The sequence below is a fragment of the Gopherus evgoodei genome, chromosome 1 (genome assembly GCF_007399415.2).
Source record: "Gopherus evgoodei ecotype Sinaloan lineage chromosome 1, rGopEvg1_v1.p, whole genome shotgun sequence".
In the NCBI taxonomy this organism is placed as follows: Eukaryota; Metazoa; Chordata; order Testudines; family Testudinidae; genus Gopherus; species Gopherus evgoodei.
The window spans coordinates 45,287,133-45,310,220 of NC_044322.1; the positions used below are offsets into that span (position 1 = coordinate 45,287,133).

Consider the following 23,088-nt stretch of genomic DNA (forward strand, 5'->3'; position numbering starts at 1 on the left):
GTGTGTGCAGACCAACAGACATTACTACACCGCTACCTCGATATAACACCACCCGATATAACACGAATTTAGATATAATATGGTAAGGCAGTGGTCCGGGGGTCGGGGCTGCACACTCGATGGATCAAAGCGAGTTCCATATAACACAGTTTCACCTATAACGCATTAAGATTTTTTGGCTCCCAAGGACAGCGTTATATTGAGGTAAAAGTGTACTTTCAAATTCTCTGGCTATGGATACATAGTGTGCATGTTTGAAAACTAAATCCATATTACTGTACTTCAGTTACCACAGCCTGTTTCCTAAGTTAAACACTTTTGTAATGCTGGAAAGATGTTCTTTCATATTTAACGTTTGTAGAACATTTGTAGAGCCAGATGAAGGACAGGGAAAAAACTGAATTTCCCAAGGAGTCCTCCAGTCATTTGTACAAATAAGAAAGTTCTTTTGTATAGCTTTATTGTGAAAGCACGTAAAGTAGCAAACTTAGAATTTTTAAAAGGTATTCACTTTTTATTTTTAGTGCTTTGCTCCCAGTCTTGCATCACAAAGCTAAAAAAGGCCCCCCTCGTCAGGCCAAGTATGCCATTCACTGCATCCATGCAATATTTTCCAGCAAAGAAACACAGTTCGCACAGATATTTGAGGTAAGAAGAAAAGGTTTTAATTATTTTTCTTTTAATAGTCATATTGCGTATTCATATTTATGCCTCTGTATTTTTATTATTTTGTTAAAATAAGGAGTGTTGTGTTTCAAGATTAGTTACCACTATCAGTCCTTCCCCAGTACCCAAGACATAGAACTTGGAAATTAACTTTTTTCCTTTCTCCCTTCAATCTGAAATCAATAGTTCTTGTTGGTGCAGTGGAGGTCGTATTAAAGGGCTCCAATATTGCTGGTTGAACAGATTCTGGTAGAGGATCTATGCTTACCTTGTAGAGATTACTGGCTCGAGCAAGCAGTCCTTGATGGTTCAGTTTGTATTTGGAAAGCGAACAGTGGATATCATTAGCTTTCATTGGAAGCTCACGGTATATGGGATTAAATGGGACTGATGGAGGTTTGTGTTCAGCATCCTTTATAATTAACATTTATAGTACCTTTCATCTCGAAGGTTCTTAAATCACTTTTCAAAGAAGAATCAGTCCACTACTGAAAAGTAATTTTGAGGGCTGGAATATGACATCAATTTAACACACACAAATTTATCTATTAATCTAATGAATTCATAATTCCTGTAAGGCTTGGGGTGGGGGAGAGTTATGTGTGAATGAGGGAGGGAGAGAGAGAGAACACATTGTTGGAAGTAGCAGCTGAAACTTTTCATTGAATGGAATTTAGTGTTCAATAATAAGTACTATTCTAGTATAGCTAAACTGATTAAATTAGTATGATCTGAATTTGTTGCCTATATTTATCTTTTAGCCACTGCATAAGAGCCTTGATCCAAGCAACCTTGAACATCTCATTACACCATTGGTTTCTATTGGCCATATAGCCATGCTGGCCCCAGACCAATTTGCTGCCCCTTTGAAATCCTTGGTAGCCACCTTTATTGTTAAAGATTTGCTAATGAATGACAGGGTAAGTACTTTTTTTAACTATTTCTGCCTTTTTTGAGAAATTGACTTTTTTCCTTTGATAAGATATTCAGGAAATAGAAAATTAGTTATAAAAGTTAGTAGCATGTCTATATACATCTTGAGATTTTGGTGTTTTGACATGTATATTTTTAACTTGACTGGAAATGTATGCAGTAATAAGGGCTAAGAGGGCTTTCTTCTCTCTCATCTTCTCCCCTCCCCCCCCCCCAATAGTGTAGAATCATTTTTCCTTTCATGGATCACAGCACGTGACTGTCTAATTCTTAAAAATATTAAACCCGCTTGGTGAAATCCTAGCTCCATTTTAGTCAATGGGATTTTTGTGTTTGATTTCAAGCTGGGTCAGGATTTCCTCCATTGTGCTTGGGCCAACAACTTGACATTTTAAGAAGGTTTTATTCCAATTTTGAAATAATTAGTAGATCTGTAAACACAAGAATTTAACTTTCAGTTTGGCTTATGCTTTAAAGCAATTGCTTTCTCTTAGGAAATAAAAAAATGAAATAAGTTTTAAAAAAAAAACACTTTTTCAGTATGATTAAACTGGCTGTTTCAGAAGCGAATACATGTCCTAATGTTCCAAAATAGTTAACCAATGAATGCTGCTGTTTGTCTTTAAAAGCAAGCAGAAGCAAATAAGATTATAGTAGGCTTTACTAATAGTATAGTATCCTGTTAATAATAGTATAATAAACTAAACGTAACAAGATGTAAAATTTGATTTAGCTTCCTGGGAAAAAGACAACTAAACTTTGGGTTCCAGATGAGGAAGTTTCTCCTGAAACGCTTGTCAAAGTAAGTAGCTCTTAAAACTTTTTCTTCATGTATATTCACTGTCATAATAATTGTGAATTAATGTCTGTATACCTAAAGCTACTATTAATAATTGTCATTCTTTTCTGTATGTTTCCTTCACATCTATCTGCCCCATGATCTTTCTAAAACTAAAAATGTCTGGTTTAAATAAAATAAGGATTTTGTCAGAGTAGCCTTGGATTCGCAACTCCTTCCTCTTGGGATTCCACAGGTCTCGTTCATGGGGCTCTGCCATAATCCATCTAAGTGGGCTTTCCCAGCCCACCAGTAGCCAGGTCCAGTCTTGCTTCACGAAACATCTCTTGGTTTTTCACACTTTTTACCTTGGTTCAGGGGCCCCACATGTATCCTTCTTGAGGCAGGCTTGTGATTCAGACTGGCTTCCGTAGCTCACCTGTCTCCCTTCTGATTCTTGTTCCCATCCCATCCTATTCTCCTGACTTGATACTTCTCTGGAGTTCTACTCTCCTGGCTGTCTGTCCTGTCTCCTATACTGGGAGTCACTTAGCAGCTGGGGTTTATCATGTTAAGGAGATAGCTACTTCATTAACACCCTGGCTCTTATTCCCCAGCTAGTCTTCTATTGTCTAGAATACCTGTTTCCCTACATGGGTCATGTCATAGAATAAAAGTTGACTAGCCCTGGGCCCCACTGCCGCTTAAAGGGGACAGACTACCCTGTTACAGAATATCATTCCACCGAGCTCATGTACCCCAGTAGTACACGTAGTGCAATTTGGGAATCCTTGAGCTAAACAATATTAATGCAATCGCCAAATTGTAAGCATTTTTACACAACTCTGTAGTGCAGTACTAACTATGAGGTGGAATCATTTTATTAAGCTGGACATACGTTTTTATAATGGTATTTTAATATATTCAGTAGTATTTGCTTTGCCATTCCTTATGTATCTAACATTTTTGTTTGCCTTTTAGTGCCATTTCACTCCTGTGGCTTGTGTTCCTGGTTCCCTGCTTGATGATGTCGGCTCACCTAAAACCATTAACATTTTAAGACATTTCGTTTTTCACATCTTTTATTATTAAGCAATGCCTCATTGCAACAGTTTACATATTCTGGGAATAGAACCTAGTTCTCTACTATGGCAGGTTAAAATCCCATCTACTTAGCCACACTGCCTCTCAGAAATAACCTGCTATATCTTTTTCCTTTCTATGCTTATTGATGTAATATACGTGCATATGTAACCCACTGTTTCAGTGTATTGTGCTGCATCCTCTACACTAGAGGTGTCAAACATGTCTCACAGGATGTATCTGTCCTGCATGATATATTTCTATAGCTCTTCTGACTAACTGAAATGTGTGCAGAATGTAAGCTTTCATTTTTTAAAAATGAAATTTGTAGGTCCCATAACTACAGAGAGAACCTTTCAAACATGAACTGAGTGTAAACCAATGTCAGGTTTGTCAGGCAGACTGAAGCAATGACCGGAAAAGGTGAAATCCCCTGTTGCCTTTTACTCTCACTGGAGTGTGATCTCTCTAAGGGACAGTGATGACGCTACTATGCCAACATTAACTATTCCGTTGCTAATTGTCATCCCATCCCCTAAAATAAAGGAGATAGGAGTGAAGGCCTTGAGGACTGATGAATTACTTCATTCTTGTGACACCTTCTGCTCCTTGGACTTGTACTCCCCAGCATCTTGGAGAAAATTTTCTAAGCCACTGCCCCATAGATGCTGACTGACCCCTTAGCCTTTCTGTGAGCCTCTGAGGAGATGCCAGAGGTTACAGGACAACAGACACACTGCAACACTACCATGGGGGAGAGATATCTCAGTGGTTTGAGCATTGGCCTGCTAAACCCAGGGTTGTGAGTTCAGTCCTTGAGGGGGCCACTTAGGGATCTGGGGCAAAATCAGTACTTGGTCCTGCTAGTGAAGGCAGGAAGCTGGACTCGATGACCTTTCGGGATCCCTTCCAGGTCTATGAGATAGGTATATCTCCATATGTATAATGTCTTCATCAGACCTAGTCATCTACCAAGTAGACATTTTAATGGGTCACTCAAGAGCTGTCAACCAGTCCATCCAGAATCAGTTTTTCTCACCCCATTCTTTGGCCACCTTGCTCATTTCATCCCAACGTGGCAGCATGTCATATCGGACAAATGGGTCCTCGACATCATTTCAAGTGGCTACACAGAGTCCTTTCTGCCCCTTGTCCAAATCACCCTTTCTCTCTCCCTGTTCAGGACCCCTCTCAGAAGAGAATTCTCAGACAAGAACTGGATTCCCTAGTCCAGCTGGAAACAATAGAAGCCCATACCACTCCAACAGAGGGAGAAGGGTCTTTACTCCAAATACTTTCTAATCCCCCAAAAGAAAGGGCCTGGAGACCCATCCCGGACTTCAGACATCTGCCATTGAAGATTCAGGATGATTACTTCGGCTGCAGTAATCCCCTCCCTCAGTGAAAGTGTGGCTTGTAGCTCTTAATATGAGGGACATGTATTTTCACACAGCATTTCCTTTACGGTGGGCCCCACACTATAGAGAGTGCTCTTCTTCGGCTTCTTGACACCCCAGAGGGCCTTTACAAAAGTGATGGCTGTGGTAAGCAGTCTGCTTGCACTTACAGGGCAGCCTAATATTTTCCTACTTAGACTGGCAGCTCATGGGACAGTCGTATCAGAAGGTCCAGGCAGCAATCACCTCCTTACTTGACCTGCGTCACTCCTTGGGAGTAAATCAGGTAAATCAAGCATAGTCCACTTTAACCCTCACAAGAGTGATATAATTTATTGGAATAAATCTGAACTCGATTGCAGACAGGGCGTAGTTATCTCAGGACAGATTCCTCATGATGAGTCTTAATTTCTCAGCTTAGACATAGCCCCAGTGACAGTCTGGTCATGTTAACCCGCCTGGCCTCTTGCACCTATGTGACCCCCTTCACAAGGTTTCACTCAATGCCTCCAGGCATGATTGAGGAATGTGTAGCTCTGAGCACAGCCTCCCTGGACAAGTGGTTCTCACTTCTCACGGTATTCTGTCAAAACTCACCTTCTGGGAGACAAATGCCAGTGTCTGCATAGACATTCCCTTTGCTCCAGCCCGACCCAGGAAGACACTTATGATGGATATGTCATTACTGGGATAGGGAATGCACCTGGATGACCATTCAGCTCAGGGTTCAAGGGATCAAAATCTGGAACTGGTGCATCCAGTATCTGATCGCCCTCTCTGATGTGCACTTACTGGGAGAAATGAACTCCCTAGCAGACAGCCTTAGCAGGCATTTTCACAAGGATCACAAGTGAGAGCTCTACATTTCAGTGATCCAGCACATTTTTTGGCAATGCAGATTTCCATATTGGGATCTCTCTCTGAAACCCAGAAAAACGAAATACCTGGGCTACTGCACTTGGGATGCCCAGGATGTAATTCCAGAGGGGATGTTTTCATAGTGTTGTGGTCGGAGCCGCTGTTGTATTCCTTCCCTCCTATCCCCCATGTTCCTTTGCATCCTCCAGAAGATCAAGAAGGACAAGGCAGCAGTAATTCTAATAGCACTATGGGGGCTGAGGCAGTTCTGGTTCATGATGATCCTGCGGATGGCCTCTCACCCTTGCATTTAGCTACAGCCATTTCTGGGTTTAGTGTTGCAAAACAGAGGCAGCACCAGCCACCCCAACCCTTTATCCATCCATCTGGTGGCCTGCTTCTTGGATGGGCAACAGACCTAGAGTAGTCTTGGTCAAAGGAGAACCAGTCTTTCTCAAAAGCAGGAAATCATCTACATGAAGATACTATACTGCCAAGTGGAAGGGGGTTCTCTTTGTGGTGTCAGCAGGATTCGGGAGGAATCCAGGATTCCTCTTATCCTGGAGTATCTGCTCTCCTTGAACTCGTCAGGCCTATCTGTCAGTTCACTACAGGTATATTTAACAGCTATTAATCTCTTATATCTTCTAATGGAGAACTGCTCAGTTTTCAGCCACCCCACAACAGTAAAGTTTCTAAAAGGCATTATCAGAACATTCCTGCTGCTATTAAAACCTATGCCTGCTTGGAACCTGAACTCTGTGCTGTTGGCACTTATAAACCTACCGTTCAAGTCCTTGGCTTCCTGCTACCTCTTACACTTAACCGTGAAGGTAGCTTTCATAACTGTTAGTACATTGGCCAGGAGAATGGGTGAGCTTGGGGACTTCATAGTTCCCCCACCTTATATTATCTCTCACAGAGACAGTTTATCTGAGATTACATCCCAGGCTTCTTCCCAAGGTTCTTTCCAATTTCACTTGAACCAAACAGCCCACCTATCTGTATTTTACCCAAAACCTCACAATAGTAGTGAGGATGAGAGACTCCACTCCCTTTATTTAAATTTATTTCAGTGAGAGGTATCTGTTGGTGTAGCCCAGGGGTTCTCAAACGTGAGGTTGTTACATGGGGGGTCATCAGCTATTAGCTTCCACCTCAAACCTTGCTTTGCATCCAGCATTTATAATGGTGTTAAATATATAAACTTTTTTTTAATTTATTGGGGGGGGTCGCACTCAGAGGCTTGCTGTGTGAAAGTCACCAGTACAAAAGGTTGAGAATCACTGGTGTAGCCCCTTAGGAAGCATGTAAGAGAGCTGCAGGAGGAGGTGTCTCATCTGCAAACGTATCAGGAGCATAAGAACTTCATTGACAGGATCCACATGGAGACATCCAAGATGGAGTATGCTAGCGAGCTACAGGTGACTACAGGAGCATAGGAGGAAGGAGGAGAACTGGCTGCTCTGTGAGGAGGAGGCTGTCTGCTTGCCATTTCAGACAGTAGCATGATATTCTGGGAGGTGTACTGTCTGCCTAGAGCCCTAATTGAAGATGTTACAGAAAGGATGCTGAGGTTCATCTGTCCCTCTGATCACTACCCTGTGCTGTTCACCCACATGAGTGCTGATTATACTGCCGTGTCTGACCCTGAGCAGATCAGCAATGACTACAGGGCTCTGGGTGTGAGGGTGAAGGAGTTCGGAGCAAAGGTGGCAGTCCAGTCCATCCTCCCAGTTGAGGGTAAGGGCCAAGGCAGGGACACGTGCATCCTGCAGATAAATGCATGGCTGCACAGATCTTGTCTACAGTAGGGCTTTGGCTTCCTTGACCATGGGATGCTGTTCTGAACAGGACAACTACTGGGAAGAGATGGGGTCCATCTGACCAAGAAGGGGAAGAATATCTTCACACACTGACTCAGCAACCTAGAGATGAGGGCTTTAAACTAGATTCAAAGAAAATTTAGAAACTATGCATGTTGCAATGATGATGAATGCATGTTTCACATGCTTGTGAGGAATATATTCTCTACCTAATTAAAGTGTTTGAGAAGATGATATTGTTAAGTGATTAGGCTACTATAGAGATTATTTTAAAATTTTGTTTGCAGAGCGTAATTAACATACTACTTGTGAAAATTTCTTTCAGATCCAGGCCATTAAGATGATGGTTCGATGGTTGCTAGGAATGAAGAATAACCACAGTAAATCAGGAACCTCTACTCTCAGATTGCTAACAACAATATTGCACAGTGATGGAGACTTGACAGAACAGGGAAAAATTAGGTATACCATTGGCAATTAAGTGAAACCATCTATTCGGACAATATAATTGCTCAACAGTTTCAGCAACTTAGAAGGGGCAATGCGCACTGTATGGAGAAGAAGAATTTAAAGGCACTTGGGATGTGTGGTTATATGTTATACACCTCTACCTTGATATAACGCAGTCCTCGGGAGCCAAAAAATCTTACTGTGTTTATAGGTGAAACAGTGTAGTATCGGGTAGGGAAGGCTATGCCTCCCCTAACAGCTTGGCCCCGCCCCCTATCCAACCCCACCTGCTTCCCGCCCCCTGACTGATCCCTCATAATCCCAGACCCATCCAGCCCCCCTGCTCCTTGTCCCCTGACTGCCCCCCGAGACCCTCTGCCCCTTATCCAACCCCTCAGCCCCAGGCTGGCACCCTTACCATGCAGCTCAGAGCAGTGTGTCGGAGCTGTCCCTAGAGAGGTGTGGGGCCTCCCTGCTAGTCTCCTAACCGTCTGCCCAGCGCTCCCAGCTGCCGCTCGCCTCCCTGCTAGTCTCCTCACCGTCTGTCTGGCGCACCTCCCCGCATCCTCCTGACTACCGCTCTCCTGCTTGCCGTCTTCCCGCCTGCCTGCCTCTTCATCCCCCTCCTGCCTGCTGCTCACCTCCCCATTTGCCTCCTCACCCCGCTTGCCCACCCGCCTCCCATCCTTAACATGCCCCCCCCCCCCAGAGCAGTGCTTTACCGTGTTATATTGGGTCGCATTATATGGGGTAGAGATGTGTACTTTATTTATAAAATTTACCTTTTTATGAGGTAATGGTACTGTAGGCTGAATTCCCAGATAAAAAGTCCACGCAACTTCAAATTTATTTTGTTACTATAAATATAATTCAAAATCATAGTAAAGAGTTGTTGTGCTTTTTCCTCTACTTTTTCTCTCATCCTTCTACTCTGAACTACTTTTCATACTGGAAGGAAAAATTGCACAATTTCTCCTTTTTCTCCTTCTAAACTGACTTTAAACAAAATTTAAAAAGTCTTACCTTGTGGTGCACTTTATGTGTAGTTGAAGGCACTCTGCTTTTAGGAAGGGAGATAAGGATGAAGAGGAGGAGGAAATAAGTAAAGATTAGCTTTTTAACAATTTGTTTAATCTGGTTGTTAGCCCATTTGCTTTGACTGCTAATGTTTATTTTTGTGTAAACTTTTTAATCTTTCTTCAAGCACAAGTGAGGAGCCAAGTTCACCATCATTGTTCTTGGCAAACATTGAAAATTCTGTTTACAGAAACCAATGGAGAGCAGAGAGGGATTACAGTAGTCAAAATAAAGAGATTTGCATGTTTGGTATATAGTTAAATAACTGTACAATGATTATGCAAATCAAACAGCAGACCAGTCCAGAGGGTAAAAATTGCAAAATAGAATATTTTAACTTTAAAATATTAACTTTAGTCACTGCACTCAAGCTGAGAATTCCATTTTAGTATAACTTGTAAATAATCATAACACTCTTAAATTTAAAATACCATCATATGACCCATATATAGAAGTCTGTCTGGGAAGAAATTAATTAGTAGTAATTCTTCTTCAAGAAGTATCCCAATGGGAGTTCCACTTTAGGCGTATGTGCGTTCTTGCGCTTCTAATTAGAAATCTTTGTAGCAGTGTCCATTTGGTCTGCACATGCATGCTCATGTCCTCATGCTCTACCTTGAGGGGAGACTCACTCTTAGTTCCTTTTCAGCTGCCTCTGGCTAAAGATGGAGTGATTAGCAGTCCATTTACAGATACTGTATTTCTTTAGAAATGTGATGTTAGCTGGTTTTTAGTGCTTTTATTCTTAGGGCACGTCTACAAATTTAAGTAGACAAGTCGACAAAGAGCCACTGCAGTAATTACCGTGGTTTTCCATGACCCCACTACCCTCCTTCTGTCTATGTCTTCACTCGGAGTGCTTGCATCGACTTAACAGGGCAGTGTGGGGGCTGAGAGCCCGGGCTCTCGCTCAGCACTGAGTTCCCTACTGGGAGCCAGGCTGCAACCTGGGCTCTCAGCTCCCCGCTGGGAGTCCAGCTGCTATCCAGTACATTCAGTCTCTTTGGTATCAAAGGTATGTAAACACAGTACTCACAGATTGGGTGGGATAGGGTGCAATAGACACCCTTGGTATGCCTGAGGACCCTGTGGGCACAGGCACCAAAGCAGTGGTACTGCCGGTCAGGGACAGGGGCGTAGACTGTACCACCTCTGGGCAAATTTTCCAGTACAGAAGCCCCCGGCACAGGCAACTGCGAGACAGCCATCATCAGATCGTTTGCTGCTGCCCAGGTCTCCAGTCCATTCAGCACCATCAACTCAATGCCAGCAACCACTGACATTAGATATTACTGCGGCACCACAGGAGTTTAGATTTTTCTAAGGACCTTATGGTACCTGAGACACCAGAGTCTCCTCTGCTTGGTACCGGGGCCCTGGTACTGAGCAGATCTCAGGCCTGGGGCTCACCACTGGCACTGAGCTGTGCACCTCCAGTTTCCATGTCAGCTCCACCACTTTTCAGTGGAGATTTGGACAGTGACCAGGAGGAGGTTCTGTTTCATCACTCCTACTGTGCTCCTCCTTCCTACCATGACCAGCCAGGAGCTCAGCCTCACAAGACTTTCCCATTGCCCCAGTGGCCCTACTGGGATCCAGGGGTGGCCAAATGGGATCCATGGTTGGCCTATAGGCATCATGCCTTCTTGCATGTCTGGTGTCACATGCCGAAAGATTCTGAGGCATTCTCCCACAACCGCTGCATTTAGAGCCTCGGAATCTCCTGAGGAGATCCTGGAGGAGCAGGAAGTGGAACTGGAGGATGATGTTGTACCACATTCTTACATCTCTTCTTCCCATCCAGAAGAGATGATTATACCCCCTTCATCATCTGACAGACAATTTTAAGCTCTTCCAAGATTTTATGAAGAGAGTGGCAAATACCATACAAATACCTCTCGGGGAGGTAATACACTCACCATAAGCTGCAAGGTATTTTCCATTCACCCTCCTCCTTGAGGCTAGCCCTCCCTATCAACAAGGCCCATTTGGATCCAGCTAAGCTCATATGGCAAATGTCAGCATCGACCACACCGACAGACTGATAAAAAATACTATGTTCTCCTCCCCTGGGATACGGAATTTGTTTTCTCCCACCCTCTGCCTAATTCCATTGTTATTGATGCAGTGAATTTCTGTGGTTGCTAACATCTTCCCAAATCCACTCCCTATGATCAGGAGTGGCTCTAGGGATTTTGCTGCCCCAAGCACGGCAGGCAGACTGCTTCCGGCGGTTTGCCTGCGCAGGGTCTTCTGGTCCCATGGCTTTGGCGGGCAGGAGGTCCGCCAAAGCCACGGGACCAGCGGACCCTCCGCAGGCAAGCTGCTGAGGGCAGCCTGCCTGCCGCCCTCACGGTGTCGGCAGAGCTCCCCCCCGCGGCTTGCCGCCCCAAGCATGTGCTTGGCGTGCTGGGACCTGGAGCCGCCCCTGCCTATGATTGGGATTGAAGGTGCCTTGATTTATTTGGGAGGAAGGCCTACTCTTATGCTACTTTGCAATTCAGAATTGCAAACTACCAAGCCCTAACAGCAAAATACAACAACATGAACTATGCTAAATTCAGTACCTTTATTGATCATCTAGTGGAATCACAGTGGGAACAATTCTGAGCCGTTATCAACGAGGGATAGTTAGTGGCCAAAGCAGTGCTCCAGACAGCACTTTGAGATCGAATGGACTGCTGTATCAGTCCCTTTTGGCCTCTCATTGGCTCCCAGAGTATTCTCCAAGGTCCTCTGTGTAATGCTGTCCCACCTACATGCTTGGGATCATCATTTACCCATACTTAGACAACTGTCTCCTCAGGGCCGGCTCCTTCGAAGCTCTACAGGCCACCCATGGAACTATGGACATATTTATGAAACTGGGTCTACAAATTAATGTCCAAAAATCGACCCTAACTTAAATATAATGCTTGGAATTTGTAGGGGCCGATCTCTACTCACTGCAAGCAAAGGCGCTCCTTCCACAGCACAGATTTCACAGCCTGTCCTTGCTTTTAAAGACAGTGCAAACCAGCTCTCAAACACTGACCAGACATTACCTCCAGCTTCTGGGGCACATGACGGCTGGTGTGTTTGTAATATCTCGTGCCTGTAAACGTCGTGCTTGTCTTTCAAGCCAAACAAAGACCGTTTACACACCTCACTCGATGCCTTCTAGGGTCAAACACTCCCTGGATTGGTGGAAAGACCCAGCAGACGTTTGCACAGGGCTCCCGTTCACACAGTTCTCCCTCTCCTCCCCGCCTTGACACTTCTCACTATGGACATATTCCCTCAGAGGGTGCCCATCTCAACAACCTCATGACTCACAGCAAATGGTCACCTGCGGAGGTGACTCTCCACATCAACCTCCTTGAACTCAGAGCTGTCAGGAATGCTTGTGCTTACTTTCTTCCACTGGACAGAGGTACACACATGAAAGTCATGACAGACAACATTGCGTACATGTACTGCATAAATCTTCCAGTGGCTTGCCAGATCATCTGCCCTCTGTGCAAAAGCACTAAAGCTGTGGAATTGGTGCATTTCCCACAATTTTGTAATATCAGCGGCCTGTCTGCCGGGAGCACAGAACACAACAGCAGGCTGTCTCAGGGTATGGCTACACTTGCAACTTCAAAGCGCTTCCGCGGGAGCGCTCCCGTGGCAGCGCTTTGAAGTGCGAATGTGATCACTGTGCCAGCCCTGGGAGAGAGCTCTCCCAGCACTGCAGGTACTCCACCTCCCCGTGGGGACTACCTTACAGCGCAGGTACTCCACCTCCCCATGGGGACTACCTTACAGCCGCACTCCCAGCGCTGGGGCACTGTTTACACTGGCGCTTTACAGCGCTGTAACTTGCTGTTCTCGGGGGGGGGTGTTTTCACTCCCCTGAGTGAGAAAGTTGCAGCGCCGTAAAGCGCCAGTGTAGCCACAGCCTCAGGTGCAAGTTTTCACATGACCACAAGCGGGAAATAAGCCCAGCAATATTTCACAGCATATTCTGTCAGTGAGGGACACTGATGATAGACTTCTTTGACACTTACCTGAACAAGAAATGCCCATGCTACTGCTCCAGGACAGGTCTTGGCCAGCACTCGTTACGGGATGCTCTCCTCCTTCCACGGGATAAGGGTTTTGTATATGGCTTCAACCGTTCCCTCTGCTGTTGAAGGTCCTGTTAAAAATAAAAAGAGAAAAAGCAAAAGACACTGATTGCTCCCAGCTGCTCAAAACAGAGATGGTATCAGTACCTGTCACAGCTGGTGACTTGTCCACCGATCCCTCTTGAACTCAGTCCTTACCTTCTGTTGCAGAACAAAGGATGCACTCTCCATCTGAACCTGTGGATACTCCGGCTCAAAGCCTGGCTCCTTCATGGTTCCAACACAGAGAGAGCTCCTGTTCTGGAGGTACAGGAAGTGTTAATAAACAGTAGGAAATCGGCTACCTATCGTAATAAGCTAGAAAAGTGGACCAAGTCTCAAGTTTGGTGCAATTCCAGGCAAATTACCCTGGCATCTGCTACTTTCCTTGCAGTGTTAGACTACATACAGACTCTCAATAAGTCAGGGCTCTCTCTCAGTTCACTCAAAGTAAACCTGGCGGCCCTAGTGACTTTGCATCAACAAACAGATTGATACTCAGTTTTCTCACACTTCAAACCAAAAGGTTCCTGAAGGGCACAGCGAACCTCTTTCCCCAATCCATACATCCCATCTTAACATGGGACCTGAACTCAGTTTTAAAGAGCCTGACTGGACTGCCCTTTGAACCTATGGCCACAAACCTATCAGTGAAGACTGTATTTCTAGTTGCTCTCACCTCGGCAAGGAGAATAGGAGAGATAACCAAGCTTATGGATGCACCACCCTTTTACAGTCTTCTTTCACAACAAGGTTACTCTGAGGCCACACCCAAAGATCATGTCCAAGGTGACCTCATCTTTTCACATAAACCAACTAATTCACCTCCCAACATTTCATGTTAAGCCTCACCTCAATAACAGAAAGGCCATACTTCACATGCCAGATGTTAAAAGAGCTCTGGCCTTCTACCTGGACAGGATAAAGGCTTTTAGGAAATCTCCTAAGTTTGTTCTTTCCATTGCAAATAGATCTAAAGGCACAGTCATATATCAGCCCAAAGGCTCTCCAGATGGGTCTTGAACTGTGTCAAACACTGCTATCACAGTATCCATCCAGGATATGCACACACTCTGCAATTGAGGTCGGTTTCTTCCTCAGTCACCTCCTCAAGATTGTCCCTATCTTGGCAAGAGAATCTCCTATCTACCATAAATAAGATTCTAACCTCTCTCTTCTCACTTACACTTATACAGCCCCACTTCTTTACGGACAGTATAGGTAAATGGGCCTTGCAGCATGCTCTGAAAGTCGCCAAGTCCAGACTTTGTCATATGTAGGTAGGAACTTGGTTCCAGTCTGAGCGCCACATGGAAAACACTTGGACAGTAGCCACTTTCCATTTAAACCATGCGGCAGATGGCTGAAGAAACTTGGTAGACTGCAACTGGTGAGATATTTCTCAGAGATACAGTTTCTTTGGATAGTTGGCTTCAATGCTTTATTTTTTAGCTTCCAGGTAAATCTTCTACATAGCAACTATACTCCTTTATGCATACAATGTTAGCACGTGTACAGATGAAATATTTTTGGCTTATTCACCTTGATAATAATACCCTTTAAATTTAAATACTTCTTTAGAAAAGCTTGAGATTTAATTAAAATAAGCTAAACTAAAACAATTTAAGTTAAAGCTGCCACACCACGCTGTTTTAACATTGTTTTTTATTTGATCTAAATAAAGCATTAAATGTCAAAATACAATATTGCTTAAGTATTTATGAAAAGAGCACTAGGATACTGCAATATCACAGGACAACAGCTGCTGCAAATAGCTGTTAAAATTCTGATACTAGGGCAAGAACACTGATACTAGGGCAAGAATCTATTTGAAGAGATCTTCAGCTCCACTGAAGTACTGACTGGCAGTAAGTCCCAAAAGTCACCCCTCATAAAACTGCATTTTGGAAATAAGAATATTGAAGGGTCATGCCATCCTCATTGATCTAGAATGAAGGCCTACATAAAAATGAAACTAACAGGGGAAAACCAAGAGTTGGATGAAAGCAAAATATACTGTTTCAGTGGCTGCCATTGCTTTATAGATTCAGGCATAATGCTGCTTCCAGGCTCCAGCTTGATACCCAATATTGCCAAAGGTTTAGTTTTGTTCAGAGGAATCCTTTAGCTCCATGCGACTTGGAAGAAATTTAGAGGGTTAGACAAATTTCATTTACATGCTGTGCATTCAGAAGAGGATTTCTTTCCGACATACCTAAGTATTAATCTGTGGAGTGAGAGAAAATGTCAGTTCACATTGAAGTTTATAAGCCATTGAGTTTTACAAGTGCTTTCAAGACATGTCATAGATTCATAGATTCTAGGGTCAGAAGGGACCAATGTGATCATCTAGTCTGACCCCCTTTAGATTATGTACAACAGATCTTCACAAAATTAAGACTGAGTACTCCAGTCCCACAATTTATCTACCCATTTGGTCTCGCTTTGCTGCAGTTTCAAATATATGGCTTATGTCAGAACCCCTTTCTTAAATCCTCATTTCTGTTTACAATGCCTTCTGCTATACAATACACCATGTGTGATTGCTGTTCGCCTCATCTCTCTGGCCTTCCCCTCCACCACATTCTTAATTCATTTGCTTATTACAACCACTTGTGGCTTGTTTTAATTGAGATTGTAAACGCTTAAGGGCTGGGACTGTCTATTATGTGTTTGTATAATCTCTAACACAGTTAGGCCCTGATCTTATTCTGGCTTCTGTGCAGTGCTATAATACAAATAATATTTAATATGAATAATTTGAACTTTGCAATAATTTAGCCAGTTTACATGTAAAAATCTGACTTGAATTAATTTTGAAAATAAGGTTTTGTGATACTGTCAAATGGCCGAGTAAAATTGAGAGTTCTTAAGCTTATCCTTTCTTTTCACCAACAAATATATTTTTACCACAAGGAAAAGCAAACTTGTCTGGCAAGACTTAGTTTATTCTTTATAAACCAGGGGTCAGCAACCTTTCAGCAGCAGTGTGCTGAGTCTTCATTTATTCACTCTAATTTAAGGTTTTGTGTGCCAGTATTACATTTTAACATTTTTAGAAGGTCTCTTTCTATAAGTCTATATTATATAACTAAACGATTGTATGTAAAGTAAACAAGGTTTTCAAAATGTTTAAGAAGCGTCATTTAAAATTAAATTAAAATGCTGATCTTATGCCGCCAGCCTGCTCAGCTTGCTGCCAGCCTGGGGTTCTGTTCACCTAGGCCGGCAGTGGGCTGAACAGGCCTGTGGCCAGAACCTCAGACCTGGGTGGGGAGGTTTCAGGGGTCAGGGCAGAGGACTAGGGTATGGGGGGTGTAAGGCAGAAGGCTGGGTGTGCGGGGGGTCAAGGGTCAGGGCAGAGGGCGGTGGTGTGGGGGGGTTCAGGGCAGAAGGCTGTGTGTGAGAGAGGATTCAAGGGTCAGAGCAGAAGGCTGGGGGGTATGGGGGCTGCAGGGCAGAATGCTGAGTGTGTGGGGGAGTCGGCAGAGAGCTGGGGGCTTGGGGGGTGTAGGACAGAAGACTGAGTGTGGGGGGGGGTTAGGGCAGAGGGCTGGGGTGCTCCCTGCCCTGAACAGCTCAGGGCAGGGGGCTGGAAGGGATATGCCCTGTTCCACCCCCTTCTCCAAGGCTCCCTCCCTTCCTCTCTGTGTCTCCTCTACAGAGCTGCCTGCACACTGCTGCTCTTCCCCCTTCCCCCTCGCTATGGCCATCAGCTGATTGGCGCAGGGAAGGAGAGGGGGCGAGGCAGGAAAGCACCATGCTGGGGGAAGAAATGGGAGAGAGGGAAGCTTGGTTGCTGCAGAACCAAGCTTCTGCCTCCTACCCCTGCAGGGGAGAGTGGTGGGCAGGGGGCTGAGTGAGACTGGGGGCTGCTCAAAATTGGCTCCCGTGCCGTGTTTGGCACGCGTGCCACAGGTTGCCAACCCCTGTTATAAACCCATAGTACTTAATGCATGTGACTCAATTAGCATACTTGGTTTTTTCTTTTAATTTTTTTCCATTCTATTTTAGTTAGAAGCCACTGTGCACTAGAAAATTCCAGGATCATTCTTCATGCCCTTTTTTTGTTGTTGTTGTATTCCATTTATACATGACTTCAAAAAAATTGTTAGTTAAGCCCTTAAAAGTATAGTTACAATCTTTTTCTTCGTAATCACCCCAACTTTTAAATATATATTTCATGATAAAGATGGATTTAAAATAGTCTGGTAGCTGTTGCTCCATAAATATCTGAGAGAAAGATTAAGGCGTTCAATACTTGTCATCTTTCATATATCAGTAATTTTATCCCCTCGTTAATTAGGTCAGTTGTCTACTACAAGTTGCCAGGGGGGAAAGCTTTGCTTGTTACTGCAGTCAACACTAGAGCCCAGGCCCAAGCCAGAGCCTGTGTGAGACATGAGACTCTTTGAGATCTATTTTTTTTTGACAATTAGATGCACAGAAGGCCAAAAGAAATGCTGATTTCCCAAAAATGAGACAGAGTTTTGAAAATCTGTGATGGCTAGCAATAAACTGATTAAGTTTATACAGATTGGGTCAATACGAATTTGCAGAAATAAGTTGAGGAAACTGTCTTATATTCTTATGATCTTTGTCAATATAGTATTACTCAATGTATCAAAAATCCAACCATATTTGGAAAATAGCAAATGCCTGATTAGGGGAGCATGTAAACCAATTACTGGTACTCCTAAAACATTGAAAGATAATTGGTTTGACTCACCAGGTCCCTTTATCTGGCTTCATAGGAGAAGGAATGCTTTAGCCATTATACTGAAATTCCATAAGCCCTAGTATACGTGAGGACATGATGCATATTGTGCTAGCATTCGCTAATACATAGGCATTATGATAAGGCAAACTGGAACCATTTTCTCATGTGAAACTTTTTGAGGAAATCACAAAGGACATTAATTCCCTTGGGGGAAAATGTGCCCAAGTGTATAGGTGTACCCTAAGTAGGTTGTGATTGTGCTGTCCTGAATTTGGAAACTAATCCCTTTCATACAGCAAAAAAGACAAGGTATAGCAGAGATACTATGCAAACCTCTGGATGGGCAGAGATTCCACGAGAAGTATTAATTTACAAGGTTCTAATTTTATTTTTCAGTTACTTACATAATTATTGTGTACAGAAAGCAAAGGCCATTCAAATTCCTCACTGTTCCACCTGAGCCATTTTTCAGCATGATGGAGAACAATTGTTTCAAACCTGAGGAACTTGTTTCCATGACTCAGATACTTAAATAATCTTGCAGTAATTTAACCCATCTATCTCTGTGCTTGTTTTTCAGTAAACCTGATATGTCTCGTCTGAGGCTGGCTGCTGCTAGTGCTATTGTGAAGCTGGCACAGGAACCTTGTTACCATGAAATCATCACATTAGAACAATACCAGCTGTGTGCATTAGCCGTTAATGTAAGGAAATGGGGTGGAGGGAAGAGAGAGGAGTGTGTGTGTGTCTGTCTGTCTGTCTGAATCAGCTAATATGTATGCTAATAATCTATGGCTTCAGATCACTAAGAATATTCATTTGAAGTGTCATTCTCAATATTCAGATTGCAATTCTAACTTGTCCTCAATTTTAAATTTGTTTCTCATGATCTTGAAAATTCAAGTTTGTGTTTTTTTGTTATGTTGAAATGATGAATACTGCTAGGAACTAAAAGCAATAAAGGAGTGTAGTCTAATAGTAAGAACAGTGGACCGAGCATTAGAAAATTGGTATTCATTGCAACTAAAAGATTCTTCTAGAATCTATTTGCCATACTTCAGCTAGATAACAAATTTATGTTAACACTGAAGTAGTAACGTAAGAAAGATACACTGGGGTATGATGATTTTTAGAGAGATCTTTGGTTCTTACGAGCCGTGCAAAGTTCACTTTGTGATATTGACTTGTTTTGAGGTCTGCAGAGAAAATCTCTCACCCTGTAGACCTTAAGGATATATCTACATTGCAGTTAAACAACCGCTGCTGGCCTCCATCAGCTGACTTGGGCTCATGGGACTTGGGCTACGGGGCTGTTTAATTGTAAACGTTCAGTCTCGAGCTAGAGCATATGATTTCTCAACTCTACCTCCTCTGCTTTTAGTTTTCTAGTCCTTATAGCAGGCCTGCACAGCTCGTAAAGTGGCGAGGGCCATATTACTCCATATTACTCCAGCTGAGGGTCAGAACCCCTGGCACTGCCGAAACATCCACCCCAAACACAGGGGTTGCAGGGAGCCGGGGGCGGGGATGGGCATGTGATATGGGTCGGGGAGGGGGAAGGTCCCTGGTCCAGGGAAGGGGGCAGCAGTTGGGGCAGGGCAGGTGCCACCCCCCTACACACACACACACCTCCCTCCCTCCCTCCTCTGAGGATTTCCTGGCTACCCACAGACAGTTCAACCCCCCCGCTCCCATCACTACAGAGGCCGCCCTGGGACCAACCAGTGCAGTAGCCGCCCTGCCCCCAACCGAAGAGGGGGGTCTTGGCCCAGTCCCACCCCTCCCCCCGAGCTGCGGCTCAAGCTCAGGCCGGGTGCCTCTCCCCTCACTTGGCACTTACAGCTCTGCCTTGTACCCAATGCTTCCCACCTCAGCGGGCCCCAGAAGTGATGCACCTGCTTTAGTCCAGGCAGGGGGAGCAGGAGACAGAGATGTGCGGAACTGGCCGTTAGGGCGGTTGGAGTGTGGCACGTGTGGGGCTGTGAGGTGGGGCTCCCCTCCGGGCAGAGGCGAAACCAGCAGCCCTACTTCACCGCTTGCCCGTGAGCCCATGTGGGCCACATGTTGTGCAGGCCTGACTTACAGAGTGCTGTGTATGCTCATGGCTCTTCACAGTTAAAATGTAGAGCTCTCTGCCTCTGGGAATTTATAGTCTGAATTGAACATAATATGGCATTACTAGAGCTGCATGGAGCAGCATCGGATCCTGCTCCCCAGCTGGAGCTCCGGAGCGGGGCAAGCCCCAGACCCTGCTCCCCAGCGGGAGCTCAAGGGCTGGATTAAAATGGCTGGTGCGCCAGATCTATCCCGTGGGGCCATAGTTTGCCCACCACGACCTATCAGGAGGTAGGCGGTGAATGATGTAGGATTTTAAAAGCAAGGAAAAGGAGGTGATACACAATGAAATGAGTGTCAAACTAACAACCAGGAGTTCTGATAGATTGGGGACAATGAGTATCTAGAAGACTGGAGAAACTTTAGTCAAGGAGGAAGATGATTAAGGCATGGACAAATAAATTGTGGCTACTGGCCCTGGAAGGAAAAGGGAAACATGAGAAAAGCCATCCTGGTGCATCAAGTCCTGGATCCTGTTTTCAACGCTGTCTTGAGGACTTCAAAATGTGTAGAGGACCAAGTGATAGGCTTTGGTTACATACCAGACACAGGGAAAAGAGGAAAGAGGAGATTCAAAAACACACATACCCCCACACAACCCCATGGTCATTAAGTCTGTGTAGCAGGGAGAATAGTCAGACCATAGAATGGAGGTAGTGGAGAGCGTCGGGGACATAATATTGTGCACTTAGTTTTGGCTATACTGAGCCTGAGAGTGGTGAACCATCCAAGATGAAATATGTATATGGGGGGGAGGGGGGTATGCAGGCTGAACAGCAGATGGGCCTGAAGTTGAGATGTATGTTTGAGTCCTCAGCACAAAGTTAATATTTAAAATCTTCTAAAGCACTAAAAGGAAAGTAGCAATGGCACTAATTGGAATGAGAACAAACAAAGAATATACAACTAAGGACCTAACTAAAGTTTAATATTCTAATTTTTTAAAAATAGAACAAAAAACCAAGTTGTATATAAAACAAAAATACATCATGATATTCATTGCTGTAAACCTTGTTCAGGAAGGGGATTTGGGAAGACTTTTTTGGTTAGATATGCAGTGGCATGGCCCCAGTCTATCACTCCAGCAGGGGAGCAGGGTCAGGGGCCGCTCCTGGAAGCAGCAGCATGGCCCCACTCCTACATGTAGGGGCAAATGAGGCTCTGCTCTGCACGCTGCCCCTGCCCCAAACACTGCCCCTGCAGCTCCCATTGGCCAGGAACTGCAGCCAATGGGAGCTGCGGGGCAATGCCTACGAACGTGGCAGCGTGCAGAGCTGCCTGGCTGTGGTTCTGCTTAGGAGCCAGAGGGGGGACATGGCCGCCATTTCTGGGAGCCACTTAAGGTAAGCGCTTCCCAGAGCCTGCACCCCTAAGCCACACACCCGCCCCCAACGTCCCAACCTCCTGCCCCAGCCCTGATCCTCCTCGATCCTAGCCCGGAGCACCCTCCTGCACTCCAAACCCCTTATTCCCAGCCCCATCCCAGAACCGCACCCCCAGCTGATACCTACACCCTTTCCTGCACCCCAAACCCCAGCCCTGATCCCCCTCCCACCCTCCAAAACCTTTAGTCCCAGCCCGCAGCACCCTCCTACACCCCCAAACTCGTCATTCCCACCCCAGAGCCCACTCAGGCACCCTGAATTCCTCATTTCTGGCCACACCGCAGAGCACGCACTTCCAACTAGAGCCCTCACCCTCTCCCACATTGCAACCCCAACTTTGTGAGCATTCATGACATACCATATAATTTCTATTCCCAGATGTGGTCCTCGGGCCAAAAAGTTTGCCCACCCCTGCGATAGGCCTTCTGCATTCTTTCCTCACCACTTCCATTCTCTCACTTGCTGTCACCTTTATTTTTCTCACATTCCCACCTCTGTGTCATAGAATCATAGAATATCAGGGTTGGAAGGGACCTCAGAAGGTCATCTAGTCCAACCCCCAACTAAATAAACTGTGCCTTCTGTGCATGTTCTCCTTTGCATAGAATCGTTCTGCAAACTTGTTAACCAAGTCACATTCCTTGCTTTCAGATCTGTCCTAAAAATTCAATTCTGCTTCATTTCCTATAAGATGCGAGTTTAAAAAAGGGGGTGGGATTTAAAAGTTAATGGAACCATCAAAATTCAAAAATGCCTTAGTCAGTAACAATAATCTTACTTTTGTCACTTTTGGCCCCTCTGTCACTTTTTCTCCCCTGCTTTTTTGTCTGTTCAGACCTTCTCGTAGTGTCCTGTAGAGTGTAAACTCTTTTGAGGCAGGACTATGGCTTTCATTTTTTCCCCTTAGGCTTCTAATCTACTTCTGAGGTTTGAAAATAATAAATAAACCCCACACTTTACCTTGCCATTTTCCTCCACTTCGGCACTTCCTGCTTTCCTTCCCCTCCCAGCACATCTAACCAATTATTTTTTTGATTGATAGTCCCTATATGAATTCCGCTGTGGGTGCACATGTGGTCCACATGCCAGAAACTGGAAGATTCTTGCTGGTAGTTTGTTGGTTCATGCCTGCACTACTCATGCGCCAAACTGAAAGTAGAAGGGGCTGCCTACACCAACTGCCTCTTCAGTTCCTTTCCACAGCCCATGGTCTGAGGTAGAACCTCTTCAATATCTGCAGTGTTTCCTAGTTTCTTCTGTGTTGAACTGTAAATATTTCTGAATAATTTTTTAAATATTTTTTATAATTAAATAAGCATAGTTTTTAGTAAATAGGGTCTTGGGGTTCTCCCTCGATATGCCCCTGCCCAGGCTCATATGAGATGACTAGTATGTCCAAGATCCCAAGGTTTAAGAACTGCATTTCCTGCCTTCTGGCCTTTGCTGTCAGTGACAACCACATTAGGTGCCTCAGAGAAGCTCACATCCCCTTGAAGTGCACTATTAGTCAACCCTTCCCGAGCTGAGCCTGTCAAGCCCATGAATATAGGCTTTGGAAATTCTTGATGAACTGTGCTATATGGTTCCAACTCTGGCCTGGCATATGCTCCTGTACATTAGGCAGAAGCACCGAGAAGCACACCTCCAAGCATGGCGATATCAGACTCTGA

General features: G+C 44.6%; 1 protein-coding gene across 4 annotated transcripts in view; it reads left to right on the top strand.

The window, feature by feature from the left end:
• Positions 1 to 23,088, top strand: part of PDS5B (PDS5 cohesin associated factor B) — a 261,481-nt gene that overhangs the window by 180,749 nt on the left and 57,644 nt on the right. For all 4 annotated transcript variants that reach the window (XM_030563149.1, XM_030563141.1, XM_030563158.1 and 1 more), the window contains 5 exons: positions 525 to 648; positions 1,428 to 1,586; positions 2,333 to 2,401; positions 7,867 to 8,003; positions 18,499 to 18,622. In XM_030563149.1, the coding sequence (XP_030419009.1) occupies positions 525 to 648; positions 1,428 to 1,586; positions 2,333 to 2,401; positions 7,867 to 8,003; positions 18,499 to 18,622 (613 nt within the window). The remainder of the gene's footprint in view (positions 1 to 524; positions 649 to 1,427; positions 1,587 to 2,332; positions 2,402 to 7,866; positions 8,004 to 18,498; positions 18,623 to 23,088) is intronic.